The sequence below is a fragment of the Aotus nancymaae genome, unplaced genomic scaffold (assembly GCF_030222135.1).
Source record: "Aotus nancymaae isolate 86718 unplaced genomic scaffold, 86718_ANA_hifiasm-v0.15.2.pri h1tg000006l, whole genome shotgun sequence".
In the NCBI taxonomy this organism is placed as follows: domain Eukaryota; kingdom Metazoa; phylum Chordata; class Mammalia; order Primates; family Aotidae; genus Aotus; species Aotus nancymaae.
In genome coordinates this window covers 29,900,917-29,922,277 of record NW_026988417.1, presented here as the reverse complement: position 1 = coordinate 29,922,277, position 21,361 = coordinate 29,900,917, and the positions used below count along the sequence as shown (strand labels likewise).

Below are 21,361 nucleotides of genomic sequence, written 5' to 3'. Positions count from 1 at the left end.
ATTATTAATTTTATCATGGGAATGTATTATTTTATTTTAAAAATTGAAAAGCACAACGGGAACAAAAGCATAATTTTTAATTTGTCCATGGATTGGTCTCATGATGAAATGTCTATTGCATGCATACATAATAATAGTGAAGAGTCACTCAGAGTGTGGTATCAGTCTTGGTTACATGCCTGGCAGTTTCCATATGCCATGAGAAATCAGACCCACTGGATCTCTGTCAGACCAATTATGCCACTGTGCGTGAAAATCCACTGAGACTGTGCTTTCATAAGAGGAATTATTAAGTCTACATTTCTGTTTCAACTAACTCCCACTCCACTTAATTCCTATTGCTTTTCATTTTCATGCTGAAAATGTACTAAAAACTTAAGACTAAATATGAATATTGTCATTAAAAAAGAACTGATAAACTTGTGAAACAGTTTTTAAACTGTTTCATGTAAATATTGATTTTACATTAATTAATAAACCTTCATGCACCTATTGGTCGGCAGAATTTTAAAAAACTAAGATGTTATGTCATATCAAAAATCTACATGAAAGCTGAACATTGCAGAGAGCAGTCAGTGACATGCCTAATATGTTAGATATAGTAAGCTAAACAATGTATTTTAAATTTGATGCCCATGCAAACATAGTATAGATTCATATATTTTTCACTAAAGCCATAGCAATTGAACTAATTTTTTTTTTCGATATAAGAACAGATCTATAAGGTTGGTTTTTGGAGATCATCAAGGGAAGAAAATTTTTCTTTAAAATGGAAAATATACTGTCCTAGGAATCGATGGACTGAATATGTGTAATAATGACAAGTTCATGAAGAAATGATGGTCCAGTCCAACGTGTTTTTGCTCAGAATAAAAATAGATTCTATTATGGACTAAGTAATGCCCCATAATCCCCAATGTGAATGTACTTGGAGATAGGGCCTGTATGGAGAAAGTTAAGGTTAAATGAGGTTATGAAGTTAGGGCTCTAATCTGATAGGACTAGTGTTCTTTTGGTTTTGTTTTGTTTATTTTTTGAGGTGTAGTCTTGCTCTGTGACCAGGCTGGAGTGCAACAGCAGATCTCAGCTCACTGCAACCTCCGCCTCCTGTGTTCAAGCGACTCTCCTGTCTCAGCCTCCTGTGTACAGGCACCTGCCACCATGCTTGGCTAATTTTTGTATTTTTAATAGAGACGGGGTTTCACCATGTTGGCCAGGATGGTCTCGATCTCTTGACCTCATGATCCACCTGCCTCAGCCTCCCAAAGTCCTGAGATTACAGATGGGCACCACCACACCTAGCCTAGAGTTCTTATAAAAAGAGGAAGAGACACCAGAGCTTTCTCTCTCTTTTTTGTAAAAGGTTAACAAAATGTACGTTTTAAAAAATCCCTAGGCCAGGCGTGATGGCTCACGCCTGTAATCCCAGCACTTTAGGAGGCTGAGGTGGGTGGATCACGAGGTCAGGAGTTCAAGACCAGCCTGGCCAACATGGTGAAACCCATCTCTACTAAAAGTACAAACATTAGCCGGGCATAGTGTCGGGTGCCTGTAGTCCCAGCTACTCGGGAGGCTGAGGCAGAATTGCTTAAACCCGGGAGGCAGAGGTTGCAGTGAGCCGAGATTGTGCCACTGTACACCAGCCTGAGCAGCAGAGTGAGACTCTGGTTCAAAAAATAAGGCGGCGGCGGGGGGAGGTAGAATTTTTTTAACTGTAAAAACAAATGTTATCGAACTATTGTTGAGTGTTTCCCATACTACCTCGTTTACAACAACAGGCTTTACCTCTCCATCTTTACCAGGGACATTTCAATGGCACTGAAAGCCATTTTCACAATAGCCAATGCCTACTGCTATATGTGGAAGGCCCCATCCAGTTGTTGCACCTTGATCTGAAATCAGTGTAACTTTGAAGACAGTGATTAGGATAGGAGGCTATCACAAGATCAAACAAGTGATTAGTGTAACAAATACACACACATATACACATACACACAAATGTATACATAATTTTTTTTTTTGAGACAGTGTCTCCCTCTGTCATGCAGGCTGGAGTGCAGTAGTGTGAACACAGCTCACTGCAGCCTCAATCTCCTGGGCTCAAGTGATCCTCCCGCCTTTGCCTTTCAAAGTAATACGAATTTTGTAATTTCACACCTGAAATTACAGGTGTGAACCACTGCACCCAGCATATATTTTAAATACAATATATTGAAAATGCCCCCAAAAGTGTAAATGCAACTTAAAAAGAGGTTAGAAAAATTCATAGATAATTAGAAATATTCTCTTCAGTTGCTTTAGTGCTTTAAAAAGTTGCAAATGTTTTATATGACTCCCATCAACTCTGTCATGTAATCAGGAGTTATTATCTAAAGTGACAGAAGAGGAGTTTCCAGAGGCTTCAGGACTGGAAGGGAACTTCACAAGGTCACACCAGCCAATCAGTGACAGAACTGGGGCTAGATGGCAGATTTAGATTGCCGCATCCAGCTTTAGTTTTCTATTTTTCCACAGACCTTAAAGGAGTGAACCAGTAAGAATGTGGTAAGAATTTCAAAAGATCTCACGCCAAATTTCAGTAGCATAGCTTACCATTTGCAATAAGAATAGAGAAGCGGGTGTTAAAAACTCAGGTTTCTAGGCTATAGAATATACAGACCTCCTAGAACTGAATTTCTCAGAGTGGGGCTGCAAAATCTGCATTTAAAATGACATTTGTGCCAGATAAAAACCACATATCTATTACACTTGGTTAACACAGTCCCACACCACATTATGAGATCACTCTGATAGTTTTTATTAAAAATAGTTTTAATTCCACTTAATCTTTATTGTTTTGCTAAAAGATCACAGCTAAATAAATGAAATAGATTATCTCTCAAATTATTGAAATATTTAGTCCATTCAACCAATATGGGGAGGACAGCCCTTTGCATTTGGTCTGCTCTAAATATTCCACAGATTTTTGTCATTTGTATTTTTTCAAGTTTCTTCCAACAGTGAAAAACACACCCTTGTTAACCTCTTTAAGTCTCAGCTTCCCCCAGTTAAGTTAGGGTAAGAAACTGCTGCATGGCAATAATGTATCAGTAAGTAGCAACTATTTTTATTACACTTGTCTAAGAATAACAGTAGAGAGGAGGCAGGTGTGCTGCCATGCAGTTTTTCTACTTTCTTTTTCCTCCTTTTCTTCTTTGCTCTCCTCTTTCTCCTAAAAGAATGTAGACCAAGCAGTGAGACTGGATATTCCAGCCTGAAAACAAAAACCAAACCCAAACAAGCCACTTGGTCTAAATGGGAGGAAGTGAAGGTTTCCTACTTTTTCACACTAAACGTGCAATCGTATCGCATGATGTCTAACGGCATCCTAATGGTCACCCTGGCCCTGGGCCAAAATTCCAGGCCACAAACATTTGCTTTTGTCAGGTTTGAATATTGTTTTCTGATGTAGTCTTACCCTACCTCCCCAAATCCTCACTAGAATTCAAGACACCTTAACACAGTCTCAGTCTTCTAAGCTACTGAAGGCTACCCATCTGTCCTCAAGGCCTTAATCAAAATTCCCATTTCTTAAGGACTATTGATCTTTGTGAGTTGCTGACCTAGTTATCTACTTAGAGCAGTTTATACCCTGGCGAGCTAAAGGCTGAACCAAACTCCTGCAGAGGTCACTTATGGTCATTTACACTTTAAAAGAGGAATTCTTTGAATATTCCTGGCTGCTTGGAAGGCCAGGGGGGTGGTGGCACACCCAGTAATCCTAGCACTTTGGGAGGCTGAGGTAGGTGGATCACCTGAGGTTGGGAGTTTGAGACCAGCCTGACCGACATGGAGAAATCCCATCTCTACTAAAAATAGAAAAATTAGCTGGGCGTGATGGCACATGCCTACCCGGGTGGCTGAGACAGAAGAATCGCTTGAACCTGGGAGGCAGAGGTTGTGGTGAGCCAAGATCTTACCACTGCACTCTAGCCTGGGCCACAGGAGCGAAACTCTGTCTCAAAAAAGAACAAAAAGAAGTGATTTTCAGTTGCAAGGGATCTGTCTGCTCTCAAGTCACTGTTCATTGCTCTCAAGACAGGGCATAGTCCTCTTTGCTTAGTAAACCAAAATATGCCCTGCCTCACCTTTAAACATGACTTTAAATATTTGGCTGAATAAAGATGGAAAGTTGATCAGTGAGCATGGATTGGCACAATGAAGGAACACTATCTGCACGAAGATGTAAGTTGACGAAAACAGAGATCCATGCGTGTGCTTGTGTGCACATGTATCTATATCTTCTCCAGATAATGATCTCCAGAAAAATGCTAAAAACTTGTACGTTTTTGTGGTTATTCTTTGTACCCTCTCTGCTTCCCAGGTTCAAGCGTTTCTCCTGCCTCAGTCTCCCCAGTAGCTGGGATTACAGGTGCCCACCACCATGCCCGGTGAATTTTTTGCATTTTTGGTGGAAACGGTGTTTCACCATGTTGTTGAAATGTCAGAAGTGTTCTGCAGGACCCTCAAAATATGTACTGCACGACCAGTGTGTCTCTTACTTGCCTCAGACATTTGCTGTAGTTTATCTTGTCTAAGGTTGCGGTGCTTACACCACCAAGGAGAATAAGGGAAGGGGGAGATCAGAGAATTGCTGATGTGCCACCGAAACAAGAGTCATACACCAGACAAGGAAGGCAGGGACTCTGGCCAACACAGCAAGTAGACTTTTATCTTGGAGAGACCCACCCAGCAGGGGCAGAAAATAGCAAACATGAGGCTCTCAGAGCTTGATAGGAAATAGCCACACCATATTCCAACAATGAAATGTGGATGGATCTGCAGGCTACCTAGCAACAAAGCCCAGGACCTTTGTTTATTTGTTCAACCAATATTTATGAGTGCCTCCTCTACGCCCAGCACTCCACTAAGCACTGAAAATACTGTCATGGCAAAGAAAAACTTAAAGGCAGTCCCTCTGAGCCTCACGTCTCTCTTGCCTCCTATGTATTATTTTTTCATTGTCCTATGTATGAAGACAGGGAACTTATTCTAGTTGTGCTGTATCTCCAATCCAAAGCCTTGCAGTGTGTATTAAAGACACAGAAAATCATGGCTGGGTGTGGTGGCACACGCTGTAATCCCAGAACTTTAGGAGGCTGAGGTTGGATGGATCATTGGAGGTCGGGAGTTTGAGACCAGACTGACCAACATGTTGAAACACCATTTCTACTAAAAATGCAAACAAATTCGCCGGGCATGGTGGTGGGCACCTGTAATCCCAGCTACTTGGGAGGCTGAGGCAGGAGAAATGCTTGAAGCTGGGAGGCGGAGGTTGCAGTGGGCCGAGATCACGCCACTGCACTCCAGCCTGGGTGACAGAGCCAGACTCCATCTCAAAAACAAAAACAAAAAAAGATATAGAAAATCAATACATGTTCTAGAAAATGAATGGATTAAAAAAAATCGCGCACATCAAAGAAAAGTGTTTTGCAAAGCTGCAGATAGAAAATTATTCCCAGAGAGCTATTTCCAACTGTGGAATTGCTCCCAAAAGGACTTCGGTAGGTTTTTTAAAGAATAACCTAAAAAATAAAGTTAGGGTTATTAAAGTGATCTGCCTAATTCCTGATGGTTTTGTTTTTTAATCACATATGGAGCTGTAGCTTATAAGTCTAGTCAAATAATTGGATCTCCAGATTATACCTGAAAGCATTTTTTGTGACTCAAAATGTTTGAAAAACTGGGCCTGTTTTAAGGAATTCTTCTACATTCCAAAACACACATTTCCAAGCTTCCCTCAAATGTTTTCAGTACTCTTGAATTCTAACTGAATATTTTTTTCACAGACTTTATAAGGTTAGGAAACTAATTCCAACAGAGTCGTGAAAAAGCTGTTCATTACTTCAGTATCCTCACCTCAGAATAATGGTGCTCTTCCTCACAGCTTGTTCTAAGGTACAAATAAGCAAACATGCATTCAGTGCTTTGAAGCTTAAGCAGCATGATACAAACATAAACTCTCATTTTTCTGCCCGCTGTGGTGGACACCTGTACTCCCAGCTACGTGGAGGCTGAGGGAAAAGGATTCCCGTCTGCCAGGGGTTCGAATCCAACCTGGGCAACATAATGAGACACTTTTCTCTTAAAAAAATTAAATAAAATTTCTAAATAAAATAAACTATCATTTTTCTGCTCTGTTATCATCTTTATAACATATTAATTCCATGATGGCAAAGGCTTTATCTTATTATTCTTTTAATACCAGGACCAGTACTGATAGATAAAGGAAAAAACTTCATGCAAAGGATGAACTACTCTAAACTAGACCAGTCTCTAGCATCTCACATTCCTTCTCAGATTTTGAAATGGAGAATTATTGTCTTCTAGCTTAAAATAAAATTAAAATATCCATATGCTAAAATATATAAGGTAATATGTGGTTTTTTCTCTCTTCATCTGTCCGCTGTCCACAGGCACCTTCGTAAATACAAAGTTCTAGTAATTACAAAGGAGACTGACCTAGAGGCCTGAATTCGATAGCAACAACTAGGTGAGGGGGCACTTGGGGTGGCGCTGGGTGTGGTAAGGGACTGGGGAATGGGGACTGGGGAGTCTGTATCTGGTCACTGAACCAATGGCACGTGTTCGAAGATTTTTTTTTTTTTTTTTTTTTTTTTTGAGACGGAGTTTCGCTCTTGATACCCAGGCTGGAGTGCAATGGCGCGATCTCGGCTCACCGCAACCTCCGCCTCCTGGGTTCAGGCAATTCTCCTGCCTCAGCCTCCTGAGTAGCTGGGATTACAGGCACGCGCCACCGTGCCCAGCTAATTTTTTGTATTAGTAGAGACGGGGTTTCACCATGTCGACCAGGATGGTCTCGATCTCTTGACCTCGTGATCCACCCGCCTCGGCCTCCCAAAGTGCTGGGATTACAGGCTTGAGCCACCGCGCCCGGCCCTGAAGATTTTTTTTTTAATCGTAAGAATAGTAGAGGAACGATAACAGACTTCTCAAAAGCTTTTTGCTGTTGATAAATGTTGCTGTAATATAAGCATGCTATTGATCATTCAGATTCAGCTTAATAGTACACCAAAATCCTTGAGAGTGTTAGCATTTTTTTTTGCTTTGATTTACTATATTTTTCAAATAGCCGTAACTTCCCACCCCAGTCCAGAGTGCAGGTTCTCAAACCTTCTCGACTGCTTTCACAATAAGATATGTTTTTTACATAGCAGCCAAGATCATAAACACACACCTCCACACAAACACAGCTGAAACAAAAATTGCACAAGACAATAATTACTCTTACTATGGGTGATGTACTCTGAATTTTTCTATTTCATTTCATACTTTTCTAATTGTGGTAAAGACTCAATAAATTGATTCATGCCTCAAGAGTGTGTTGCGACCTGTTTAGAAAATGCTAACTTACGATGTTCTTCTTTGTGAAGGTATTCATAAATATCACTTCTTTGTGATTGCATATTAAATTAACCCCAATTTCTGGACTTCATTTCTTCTATAATTTGTTTTTGAGTTGATGTGACTTGTTACAGGATTTACATCTGAAGTATGTCTAGTGACGTTTACTACTTGGAATGAGGAAAACGAGCATTTCCAAAAAGCAGAGATTGGTAAAGGTACTTTTCATCCGTTTCTTACACTAGTCCTTGTGTTCAAAACACAATGAGAGGTTGAGGATAATTAAGTTTTATACAGAAATCTTACTTTACTCACAATGATGTTTCTGAAAATTCCCCTTTTGCAAGATTAAATAGACAGCTTACAAAATAAAAATCCTCAGGCATACATTAGAGATTCACAGGGGTTAGAGTGCATTTCCTATCACTTCACACTTTAATGTCCTTCCAATATTTATTTATTTTTCTTAAACAGTTCCTATCTTGAGAGTGATTCACCAAAAAATCTTGACAATTTGGCATTCTTAGTTCCAAAATTTGTAGAAAATTTTAATAGGGCAGACAGTGTGGTAAATGTATTATAAAATTATTAAACTTTACATATGGAACACTATTTCCTGGGCTCATAAACACATACAACATAACAAATAAAGACATAAACATACAAACATACAGAGGTAGAGGGGCCCTCCAGAGGACTTCCTGACCTACCTGTAATATCACTTATACATCTAAAATTCAGTCACTTACTCTCTCAACAATATGTAACATGCTGAACTCTTAGAAGCTGCTTGAGTTTATGTCATCTGACATCAAACAGGATGTTTAATAAATATGGACTTCTGACAAATGTAGTCAATAAAAAAATTGTAAGCCACATATTCCTTCAGAATGTGACTACAGTGACTTTAGCAAATCGAAGTGAAAAGTTCTAAATTTTCTTAAAGAATTAAAGAAAAAATTCAAAAATTATATACATATTTTGGTCACTATTTCAGGATTAAGAAAAAATCCATTACAATGCCCACGATAAAAATAAACATTAATTTCTCAAATTTGTTTCACAGACAATATTTTTATAAATATTGCTCAAAATTCTTGCATATATATGTATACCTTTGCATACATACATACATATATATATATATATATGGAAACACACACACACACACACACACACACACAAAATGGCATTTACAAATACAGGCACAGAATAAGCAAAAGGTATTATCCTTCACTCTAACAGAATTATCTGACTGGCCTGTGATCATATGGTACATAAAAATATTGATCAATTTAGATTTTTATTCAAAATCAGTATTTAATGTATTAAAGACAAAGACTAAGAGACTGAGTTTCCCTTTGTTCACATAAAGTCTCAAACTTACTGTTGAAATATGCTTTTGGATTTTTTTTAAAGACGTCACTATTAAGTCTAATAGGTGCTAACCACCTCTTTAAGAATGGAACACCTGGTGACTCAGACATCCATTAGTAGCACGTTTCTGCATTAATACTGTTTCATACATTGATTTTATTTTCATACTATTTTTCCTTATATGAGAAAGAAGAAGACTCAAAAATAAAAGGTACAACAAGTGGAACAAGCAGTGATTGGCTGACACCCCACGGCCAAGGGCAGGCTCCAGCAGGTTTCCAAGTAGCAAGGTCATCACAGTATGGTGCATAATGGAGCATCATATTAGAGTGGAATTCAGCCAAACACAGTAATGTATGGATGTAGACGCATCTGAAAAAAGGAAAATAAAGATTTATGCAGGTAAAAAAAAAAAAAATTGATGAAGAAATTTTCCTCAATGTCCTATACCCAATTGGAAAGCAATAGTAGAGATTTAGGAGCAGAGAAAATATTTAATGCAAATTTTGTATTTGTAAATAATAAAGACGCTTAGGGGTGGGGGAAGTTAACGTGTCAGAGGAATCCTACTTTGGAGTTTAATAGCTTTTTGTTTGTACACAGCATTAGAGTTCAATACAAACATCACTACATTCCTGAAAATAAACCTTTATTCCGCCTTTAAAACATTAATTCACCAGAAGTGATAATTAAGATTAGCTTTAGTGGTTTCAGCTCAATTCTTCTTAGAATGTGATTTCTCCCACAACACTAATGCTAAATAAAGCGCTGTGTAATGTATTGCAAAACAGTCACTGCTTTAGAAAAAATTCTAAGGGTTTTTTTACAAAAACTAAGAAAAGCAAAGCTTACTCTAGATATATGGGAAGAGCTCTTACTATTTCTACAGAGTCATAGTAAATAAATGAATGGGAAACCTTGCCATAGTTTAGAAATTGATTACATACTCTATACATAACTATTCTAAACAAAATTGGTTATATATATTTAAGATACTGTATATAATTATACTAAATTTCGTACGTAAGTCTACCGCCACCCTGTCCCAGGAAAGAAAAGATGTGAAATGCCTAATAGAGTATATTGTTATGATGAAGTAATGGCTTTGTCATATGATATTTAGTTTTAAAATAGTTCAGATTTTATTTTTAAAATTAATAGATTCAACAACTTATATTTCATCACTGTGTAAATTTAGAATCAAATACACTGGATTGGCTAACTGCCTAACAAGGAAGCAATCCAACTGAAAACTAACAAAATGTTGCATTCTTCTAAAAACTTGCTAGAAAACAAATTAAGATGAAATGTTCGTGCATGACTGTGTGTTAAGGATGCTACTAAAATAAAACGTACGTGCAAAGTTGATAAAATGCAAATAAGCCCAGAAACCTGAAGTAATTATCAATACTGATGGAAAAAGGTAAAAGATGATTATAATCAGAATGTATAGAAAGGTTCATACATCCTGTATAAGATGTTTTAATTCTTTTCTATTTAAATACATTTTTATTGAAATATACTAAATGCTAGACAGGAACTTATGTCTGTAATCATTGTTCTTCTAATATTAAAAATTCTGTCAACAAAATATATGTTCTCAACCATATTAAGATGCTTTACTGTATGTTATCAATTACAATCCTACATGAGGGAAAAGAATTATTAACTTCTTTTAAAATTCTGTAAAATTTGAATTATATTTTCCCAGATAATTTTACACAGAAGAACTGGAGCCTAAAGCAGAATTATAGTCTATTGTAAAGATGTCAATCTTCATAGCCAAATATATAGCCATAAATAAGTAAGGAAATCTCAGCACATTGCTATTGCAATTGAAATATATATAGAGAAAGTTATAGAAATTCGGTTTTTTTCCCCTACACGTCGTATAAGATAAATAAGAATACTGGACACTACGTTCCATGACTTGGGCTCTGGTCCACATTATATCCCTGATAATTCAGTAATCCCAATCAAGTCACTGTTTCATGCTGGAGCCTCATTCTCTTCTTGTTAAAATGAGGGGACTATTTGTCCACACCTTGTAATTCTTAAATGTGATGATGATAATGATTTTAGGTACAATCATTAAGCTGTTGATTACAGTATATATTTATTTCAACATTATGCATGTTTAAGGTCAGATATTTTTCACTTATTAATCTATAAACATCATGACTAAATACAACACTAATAGGACCATAAATGGTATACACAAATATATATATATATATATATAAACCACGTTCAAACTTTTTCACAAGATATGTAAATACTTAAAGATAGAAAGATAAGAAAAAATGATTTGCTATACTTATTATACTAGATGATTTATTAAAATCTTTAAACTGACTTTGTGGTCTTATATCTAAGTCATGAATTGGTTTAGGATAAGTTTTGGATAAGGTTCAAATAGTCATATGTGAACTTCTATATACATTTGCATATTCATTGCAGATCAAATCAATGGATGACCTTTTCCTTATTTCATAGACATCCGGAGATCCAGATAATGTTGCTTTACTAGATGACTAAAGACACAGCCTAACTTCCACCAGCTATTAGTCTCTTGCCTATGATGTCAGGCCAAATGTAATAGAAATTTCACCATATGTAGATTCTTTGTGCCTTATGAAAACATCCTTGGTTATAGACAGAAGAAACACATTGTAAAAATTATGTTTATAGAGTGAGAACTGGAAGCTATGGTTGGCATCACTATGTAGATGCATTTCCACTCTCTCTCTCTCTCTCTCTCTCTCTCTGTATATGTGTTATGTGTGTGTGTGTGTGTGTGTGTATATATATATATATATATATATAACATAGATTGCTTAATAGATAATGGCAAGTCATCCATGTGCTTCCAAAATCAAAGCAATTAAAAAAATAAGTTCTGCCACATTTTTTCACTAAGTATACAATGAATATATTGAACAAAATTTGATCAATTAAAAAGAACATTATGAAGACAAACTGAAACTGTCACTGAAGTTAACGTAACGTTTTGTATTTCAGGATCAATTGCAAATGGATTTTAAAATGGATGTTTATTAATGCTAAGTTCTTGCCAAAAATAAATTACCTTACTTTCCATTTACTAAATACAGTAAAATTTTTACTTGTAAGTGCATTATCTAAATAACAGCATATCAAGAATAAGCTCAATAGAATTCAAGAATAATAAGCAAAATAGTAACTGTACTTTTCACACTATTACTGTTTTGGGGGATTATATTATTTTTAAAAGAGAATAGAAAAATGCTCAGCACATAGTAAAATACTGAAGACTAAAAATAAACTGAAAAATAGAATGCATTTGCCTTTCTGTTATGAATCAAAAGCACAGTTGTACTTTTAGTTCACAAAAGTTTAACAACCACCAAGACCAGGTTTCCCCAGCAAATGAAGAATGAAACAGAAAAGTGGAGATTTCATCTCAATAATGCTGTCAATGATCCACATTTTACTCAACTAAATACATTATTTAGTTTAGAGCAAAGGCTTTTGTTTGAATTGCAAAGGTATGAGCTATGAAAACTTGGGCTACATCATCAGTTAGCTTTTCTAAAGTGTGAATTTCGGAAATAATTCCAGCAACTCTACAAATTTCCTAGAGTCTGCCAAAGAGTAACTATAGAAGCTTGATTTGAATGTCTCTCGAGTCCACGTACACAAAACAAAAAGGAAGAGGGTAAGGGAGAATATTATTTACAAACTTGTATTTCTACAAAGCTGCTTAATCTACTATAATGAAAACAACAGGACTTAGGTACAACACTTTAAAATCTAATTCTCATGAAGAACACTCTAAGAAACATCACTTTAATTTTTTTCACAAATAAAAAACTGCAATAAGGCAATTCAGGAAAACTATAAATAAAATGAAGGCTTTATGTACAATGAAATCTCAATCTTTAAATTAGACCCTGCTGTATGGAATTGAAAGACTACAACAGTCAAGTTTTACCTTAGATAAATTCATTTATCAAAAGAACGAAATTACAGAGAAACACTGAATTCTATTTTTTTTCCTTTTTAACATCAGAGAAATCCAAGAAATATGTTTAATCAAAGAAACTATGTTTGGGCAGTTCTGTAAAGATTAAATGTCATATATTTAAAATAAAAATAGGAAATTACCTACTTATGACAGAAACAAAAGCAGAACAAAAAGGATCCTATTTATGTCAGACGTCAAAACAGACTGTACCTTTGTAAATGATCCCTTGTCCCTTGACAGCAATATTGAGGCGAGGAAACATATCACTTACTATTACTAATTACATTAAGGGGAATGTGTTTCATTTGCTTTTATTTCATTTTAGGTCAGCTGTTTACTTGTGGTTAAAACTGTATACTTCCTTCGAATACCTAATGACAGAAAAGTTTTTCAAAGTCACTTTTGGCAAACTGTGTGATTCATTCCAATTGCTTTGAGGGTTTTCTCTTGGAATATGGACTTCTTTGCTCAGTTAAGAGGCTAACACCCTATATTAGTTTATTTATAAGCATATCGCTTTGCCTTTTAAACAGGATGCCAACAGTCTTGATATTAGCTGTTTTAAATATTCAAGAATATAGAGCTAACCTCATCTGATGAGCAAATGAAGCTTAAGTGACAGCACAGAGCATATAAAGTGTTTGCATAAAATATCTATAAAAGTGTCACTTGATATGTCCACTCAAAAGCAGAAGATTACACAATTGAGAATGCAAATGCTACCCTGGCCACAGGACAGAAGTACCATTAGGATAAAAACTGAGATATAAATATTCTGCAGACAGATCTCTTCACACTCCTTTGCATTACCTGTTGCTATTTTCTAGAGAAATGTCTAATCTCAATTTATTTTCAGGTGTTTATAAATAATCTGTAAAAAGTGCTACCGTTTTAGCTAGAATCTTCCTTGTTTACAAAACTGATAAAAGCACCACAACAATACAAAAATAAGCTTCTAACTCCAGGTAATGCAATAATACAACAGACATAAACACTCAATTATGTAAAATGTTGATTTAAAATAAATAAATAATTTAAATGCACATATATCAAAGGACGTATTTTCAAAGCCATTTAATGCAAATGTAGTTCAAACCAGTGTTTTCTTAGATTGCATTTATTAGATATAATGCATATTAATACTGTTTCTCCTCATCCAAACAGCTACAGTAAGGTAATATATATAGAAAATGTTTATTTAAAAAACTAATTTCAATAATCATAAAAGCAATAAAGAATTAATACCTCTTTCTGTAACATCGTTAATAAAGCTATAAAATAACATTTTCCTTTGCCTCAATTCTTCTCAGATTCCACATTCCACACACAAAGCATATTTAATAGAAACTAGATTGACAGTCATAACTGTGTTTCTTGAGATGGGTTCTGACAGTAAGAAATGCGTAATGATTTATTATCTGAGGTTGCTGTAGCATGAGACACAGCCCTTACCAAAAGGTCTTATTTGCTGTGGGGCAAACTTTGGTGGATATACAAAGTAAACTTTCTGAGGATTGTGTATCACACAAGGAAAACTTTCAAACATAAATTTCATTTTTGCTTAAGTTCCACCTCAGAATATATGTATATTTTACTGTTTCTACATTTCACTGAGAAACAATTATGTCAGATATTTTGTCACTGAGAAACAATTTCATCACATAATCTTTATATTCTCAATATATCATAACACATGCCAAAATAGTCTTGCACACAGTATATCGATCATGAATACTTTCATTACGTGGCTTAAATAATAAATGGCTCATGCAATGTATTTTTGTTTACAAACTTATAATACCAAACAGGAAGAATGCAAATTGTATTTGCATATCATTATAGATCACTAATTGTTATAGATATCAATTGTAATGGATATAAAATATTGAAAGTAGAGTTCTACATGACATTTGCATATCAGTAAATATTTTTAAACCAGCGTTTTCATCAAAGTGGTATTTCAATATCTCAGACTTAGTACTACATTTGCATGAATCAGCATCTGCTTATCTGTAAAATCCTGCATTATAAATAACATAGCTAAAACTTTTATGGTATCCAATTTGCATAGACACCAGTAGTAACTTTAGAAACTTTTGCTCTGGATGCAATTATCCACTTAGTTGCCGTAAAAGAAAATAATGTCAGGTGAAAACTAACCATCTAAACAATATATACATATTTATTCTGGAAACAAAAAAAAAGTAGAATGAATTAGGGATGTTGAGTACAAAAAGAAGTGCAAAACACTGCCTACTTTGAACAGTTCCTTCAGTAATTTACTGAACCTTAAGTCTAAACTTGCAAAATACAGTGGTACACCTCTTGTGGATGGCTTTGCTAAATTAATGGTGCATAAATTAACATTAAGTTTCTACTGTTAAAATTTTAATAATAATTTTAGAAACGAAAAGACAAAACTTTACCGAAGATAATCTGTCTCAAAGTTACTAGCCCTCCCTTGGATATTTAAATACATTTGGGATGCATCTTACCTGTTTGCTGTACTTGTTATTGGTTTGACAGCTGTACTCAGAGCAGTGATCTGATCCAATTGAAATGTTGTCTCCTGCTCCCACAAATGTGTTGGCTGGTGGTAGATCTTGTACGGCCTGGTGTTTTTTTCCTGCAGTTGGTGACTGGGGATGAAGCTGGACAGTAGGCAATGGGGAACTAGATTTGTAATGCCTTGCCAGGTCGGGACTGCCAGGCCCACCATTAACAGATCTGTATCGCCCCATGCTTGGGCTGTCTGACAGCTTCTCATTGACACTATCATACCTCTGTCCATTTGGTTTAGAAGCCTCTACAGTGACAATGCTGCTGTAGAGAGGCTGCTTAGATTTTTTGTTTTTCTTGTCCTTTTTAGGCTTTTTAGATTTGTCATGCTGTTGCGGTGTAAAAAAGTCTTCGTGATCTTTTTTGCCGGCTTCATAGCCATTTTTATTTTTGGACCTGCAGTACCTTGCCATCACTACAATTAAGATGATTAGAATCACTGTCATAATGCCAGCAACCACGCCAATGACAATACTGAGTCTCTGTTTGCTAATTTCATAGCTTGGATCACCAGCTATATCCTGGGTGAGTGGAGTGTGCAAACTTCTAGCTATCTGGGAGTCAATCACAGTTGCATTAGAAACACTTTCATTGACAAACACATGCACCAGAGTCGTGGTGGACTGGGAAGGCTGCCCACTGTCATTCACTTGCACCACCAACCTGTGCAAGCCATAATGCTTTTGGGTGAGTTTTCCCACTAAGGAAACCACACCACTAGTGGGATCAATCTCAAACAGCTTGAAGGGATTCCCTCCCACAATGCTGTAGTTCAGGTCTGCATTGATGCCATCATCACTGTCTGTTGCCAACACTGTAGCTACTACTGTCCTGACATTACTTGAAGGTGGCAGTAAAGTGTAGGAAATGTTTCTGGGAAGGGTAACTGTGGGAGCATTGTCATTTTCATCCATCACAAAAAGCGAGACTGTGGCTGTGGCAGATCTGGGAGGATCTCCCCCGTCCACAGCCTTGACTCTGAAAGTGTATGTGGTCTGATGTTCCCGGTCAAAAGACATTGTGGAGTAAATGGTCCCCGTGTCATTTTCAATAGAAAAAATGTTATTGTTCTCCTCTATATACAGGCTCATCTCTGCATTCCGCCCCTTGTCAGCATCCATCACGGTGACCATCCCCACAGGACTGTTGGGCTGCAAGTTTTCTTTCACATAAAAGGTGAAGACGTCCTGCATAAACTTAGGGTCATTGTCATTCTTATCAGCCACCTGCACAATCACTGTGGTGCTGCCCTGCAGCACGGGAATGCCTTTGTCTTTGGCGTTAACTTTAAACTCATACCTGTCAGTCTGCTCGCGGTCCAGCACCGTATTGACCAGGATGTCCCCAGAATCGGGATCGATGGCAAAGATCCCCATCACAGTGGAGTCCAGCGAGTAGGCGATCTCGGCGTTCTTTCCGCTGTCTGCGTCTGTCGCCAGCACCGTGGCCACTCTCTCGCCCGGGATGTTGTTCTCAGGGAAGTAAACCTCCACCACCGACTGGCCGAACACGGGCGGGTTGTCGTTGGTGTCTCCCACCTTGACGATCAGGGAGTTGTTGCTAGAGAGGCTGGGGCTGCCTGAGTCCACCGCCACGATGACCACGTTGAACTCCCGGGTGGTCTCATAGTCCAGAGGGGTCGAGGTGTGCAAGAAGTACTTCTTCTTGTTCTGGTCACCCTCGGTGTCGCTGGCCGGCTTGAGCTGGAAGGGCACGTCGCCCACCACGGTGCAGGTGACCACCCCGTTCTCGCCTTGGTCTCGGTCGGACACCTGCACCAGTGCTATGGGGGTGTCGACCAGCACGTCCTCGGCCACGTTGGCCACCCCGTCCTTGAGGGGGATGCGCCCGATCTTGCGGATTTCAATGGACGGTACGTTGTCGTTCTCGTCCTTGATGTTGAGGACCACGGTGGCCTTGTCGGTCTTGGGGGGCTGCCCGCGGTCGCGGGCCATGACCGTGAAGCGCAGCTGGTTTACCTCCTCGCGGTCGATGCGGTGCAGGACGCTGAGCCAGCCCGACGTCTCGTCCAGCCGCAGCAGCCGCCTCACCGACTCCGTGGCCGCCCCGAACACGTACTCGATCTGCCCGTTGACCCCCACGTCCAAGTCGGCTGCGCGCAGTTGCAGGATGGGGGTCCCCGGGGTGCTGTTCTCTGCCAAGTCGGCCTCGTACACGCTCTTCTCGAAGCGGGGGCTGTTGTCGTTCACGTCAGTGATGAGGACCCTCAGGATGGCCTGCGAGGAGCGAGGCGGGTCGCCGCCGTCGCGCACCCGCAGGGTCAGCTCATAGGAGTCGCGCTGCTCGCGGTCCAGCGCCCCCTTCACGATCAGCTGCGGCTGCTTCTCGCCGTCCGGGGTGTCCGCCACCTGCAGCTCGAACACGCTGCTGCGGCCGCCGGGGTTGGTGCCGCCGCCGCCGCCGCCCTCTGGCGCGTCCGGCCGCCGCTTGGAGCCTCCGGAGCCGCCGCCGCTCGCGCCGTTCCCGCCGCCCCCGGGGTAGGGGGCGCTGTCGGCCGCCCCGGCGCGCCGGCCCTCACTGCCGCCGCCTCCGGGTTCCTGGAGCAGCTCGTAGCGCTCGATGCCGTTGCGGCCGAAGTCTCGGTCGGTGGCGGTGGGCAGCAGGTAGAGCGTGCCCACCGGCCGGTTCTCCTCCACCGTGAGCGTGAGCACTGGCGACGGGAAGGTGGGCGTGTTGTCGTTGATGTCCAGCACGATGACCCGACCCTCGAACAGGTCCACCCAGCTCTGCGAGGGCCCGATCACCGACACCTCGAAGTCCAGGAAGCACTCGTTCTCGTCGAAGATCATCTGACACTGAGGCAGCTTCTCGCGGTCGATGCGCCGCTCGCTCGTGCTCAGCTCGCCCGTGAGATTGTCGATCTTCAGGTACTCGGAACCGGACTCCAGGCTGAAAGTCACCTCACCCGATCCCGTCACGATGCCCAGGTCCGAAGCCACGTTGCCGATACGGACGTCGGCGGGGCCCTCCTCGGCCAGCCGGTACCGGAGGAGCTGCTTGGCGGCCGCCAGGCTGAGCGAGAGCGGCAGGAGGAGGCAGCAGCCCAAGCACCAGCCGCGCGTCCATCCCGTGGTCCGCATCCTCAGCATCTTCTCCTGCTGCTGCTGCTACTGCTCCTTCTAACCACAGCCCCCTCGGCGCCCCCCTCCTCCGGGGCCGGCTGCCTGCCCTCCCCCCAGTCCTCTCCCCTCTCCCGGAAAGGAAGGAGCGAGAGGGAGGGGAGGGAGGGGGCAGAAGCGGCGTGGAGAGTCGGCCGGGGATGGGGATGGGAGGGCAGCGATAGATGCTTCTTTATTTTCCTCCTGCTTCTTCCGAAAGTTATTGTTTCATAATTCATGCAATGGGTGCTAATCGCCCTCTCGCCGGCCGCCGTTCAGTCGCAGTACTCACAGTTCACGGGACACTGCGCGCCGCGGGTTCAGCGGCCCCCCCACCCAGAGTCATCCCCGCAGCGGGCGGAGAATCCCCGGCTCCAGTCCCCGCTCGGTCGGAAGGGGCCGGAACCACTCCGGCAGACGGGCAGTGGGGCTGGGAAGAGGTGGGGAACGAGCCTGCAGCCTCCCCCGCCTGCCAGCCCGCTGGTCTTTGCTGCTGCTACTCGAGTTGAGTCCGATTCACGTTCCAGGCGCTCACTCCAAACCCAGGCTCCGCTCCGGCTCTGGCCGCCCAGGCAAACGTGAGTCGCTTCCTGCACCAGGCGCTGGGGCCAGCAACAAGCCAGTCTCAACTCCGACTCTGCTCAGGCAGCGGGGGAGCTAGTCAACAGATCAAGAATGAAAAATCCCCCGGCACGTCGCTCCGAGCACGATGCAGTGGAGACTACTCGCGTCACAGCGCGGTCCGCGTCCGGGTTCCCCCGGCGCGCCAAAGAGAAGCTCGAGCCATCTTCAGAGACGCCCAGAGAGTCAGTCTCTCCTCACCCCGGAGAGCGCGGGTTTCTCTTTTTTCTTAACAACTCTGCGCAAGGTCATTAGTCACGAAGCCACCGCCTGAAACCGCAGCAGCCTTTCGCCCGCGGGGGCGAAGGCTTGAACCGTGCGCACCGTGCGGTGCCCAAGTTTGGGTTCGCAGCCGCAGAGTCCGTGCCTTTTCTCACCTGCATTCGGCCCGCATGTCGGAGCACTGGGATCTGCAGCGCTGTGCGCGATTCAGGGAGGAGATTGCAGCCTCTCTCTCTCCCCGCTCTCTCTCGATCCCTCCCCTCCCTCCCTCCCTTTCTCTCTCCTCCCTCCTCTCTCTCCTCCCTCCTCTCCTTTCCCCTTACCCCCTCTCCCACTCGCTCTCCTGCACGCTCTCTCTCCTTCCTCTTACTCCCAATGCAGGGAACTCGAACTGAACTTGATCCCTTTGCAGTTCAAAGGTGAGCAAACCGGGCTCCGAGCACAGGCGACGTTAGCCGGAGAAAGCGCCCGGCCGGGCGTCCCCAATGGCAATTAACAAAGATGCCCAATTCTGTCTGGGTTTCCGAAGAAAAGCCAAAAGCTTTGGGGCGGGGGTGGAGGGGGAGGTGGAGTCAGAGCCAGCTGCCAAGTAGCTTAAAAAAAAAATCTAGTTTGCCAAGGGGAGAAAAAGTGCCAGTTGGTTGTGGCCTCGGAGTGTCCTGGCACGGCTGGTGAATTCCGCAGTTGTCTCGTCCCTTTTCGCGTCTGAGAGAGTCTGGTGCGGGCGCTCCCGCCGCCCCTCGGGCTGCAGCGACTCGGAGACACTGAACCGCAAGTGGGAAGCTCCCGTTCGCTACCCGCGAGCAGGAAACCCGCAAGTTGCCTAAAGTGGCAGTTGCTGCTGGGAGCTCGCTCGCTCCGGGCTCTGGCTTGTCCCTGACGCTGCTGCTGCTGCAGCGGCGGCGGCAGTAGCAGCGGAGCCGCCGAAACTACACACTGGGAGAGTGCGAGGGAGGAGGGCCTGGGGTAAGGAGGCGGGAGGGAGCGTAACCCCGCCGCCGAGCTCGGGAATGCCCAGCCTCAGCTCCAGGGGCCGCTCAAAGTGTGCCCAATCTGAGCCAGTCCTCTTTAAGCCAAAGTCCATTCCGCCCCCAACCCCCAACCCCCTCCTCCAGCGAGTACAGCGGTCTTCTTCTCTGGGGTACTTGTTTTCCCTCCCTCGGGCTGGTAAATTTCCTCTTCCCTTGACTAATGCTCAGTTCACGCGTGAGAGCTTTTGGAGCTGGTGTCAGGATGGGTTTCTCCTTCTCTCACCCCCTCAGATGACGTTCTCCTTCCCCCGGAGAGTGTCTACGGTTCGCGATTTAGCATCTTGGTTAGGACCTGGTTATCGGGGTCTTGGGGAACTCACGACAGCTCAGAAAGAAGCCACTCTGTTCTGAAAAATCAAGATGGGCTGCAGTTGTGAAGAGAGAACATCAAACTCCAGAGAGCGGGAGAAAGATCCTTTTTTGGGAGCTCAGACTTTGGATGGTTGCTGGGGGAGAGGGGGTGGAGGGAGAAGGATGCCTGTCCTTATTTAAATGCCTGACATTCCTGTCCTCGTGGTTGCTTATGGGGGGTAGACCGTGTGTGCTCGCGCCTGGGGAATAAACACATGTTGGAAACCTCGATATTATTTTCTGAGCAGAAACCTGCAGCCTTTAGTAACTGGCAAAGTGTAGCGTCACCTATCTGGATAAAAGGGAAATAAACTTTAATGGCAACTTTTGTGTACCGAAGTGTCCCCAGTTCCCTATCTCTCCTTTTGACTTTGTACCACTATTTCCTCACAGGAGGCTTCCCCAATTTTCAGTTACGACCACCGCAGCCGCCCTCTTCAGATCTAAGGTCTGTTTTCTGAACTGAGCCATTTACTCATTTATTTCAGTGGCTGTAAATGAAGGGGCCAGGCTGGGTTGACAGGATTGAGATGGACTGAAGGTTTTTGGGGAGAATTTTTACCGTCTCAAAAGAGAGAAAGGGTTGCTTCTGGGATTTGGTTAGTCTTCAGCTCACCTGACGTATCTATAAGCATTTAAGGGCCTCCCCTTAAAGAAAAATGTAAAGCTGG

At 41.9% G+C, this 21,361-nt stretch overlaps 1 protein-coding gene and 1 long non-coding RNA gene across 9 annotated transcripts in view; one reads left to right on the top strand and one right to left on the bottom strand.

The window, feature by feature from the left end:
- PCDH7 (protocadherin 7) overlaps positions 1-19,629 on the bottom strand; it is a 421,284-nt gene extending 401,655 nt beyond the window's left edge. For 2 of the 8 annotated variants that reach the window (XM_064366227.1, XM_064366228.1), the window contains exon 1: positions 15,283-19,623. In XM_064366227.1, coding sequence (XP_064222297.1) covers positions 15,283-18,456 — 3,174 coding nt within the window. In that variant the 5' untranslated portion in view covers positions 18,457-19,623. Of the gene's footprint in view, positions 1-6,942; positions 9,154-15,282 lie in introns of those variants that run through there. The other 6 variants (XM_012458232.3, XM_012458223.3, XM_012458207.3 and 3 more) reach the window with 6 other exon arrangements.
- LOC110567780 (uncharacterized) lies at positions 18,870-21,024 on the top strand. Its single transcript, XR_002478128.2, has 2 exons — positions 18,870-19,727; positions 20,571-21,024. It is a non-coding gene; the product is annotated as an uncharacterized LOC110567780 (long non-coding RNA).
- The last annotated feature ends 337 nt before the right edge of the window (positions 21,025-21,361 follow it).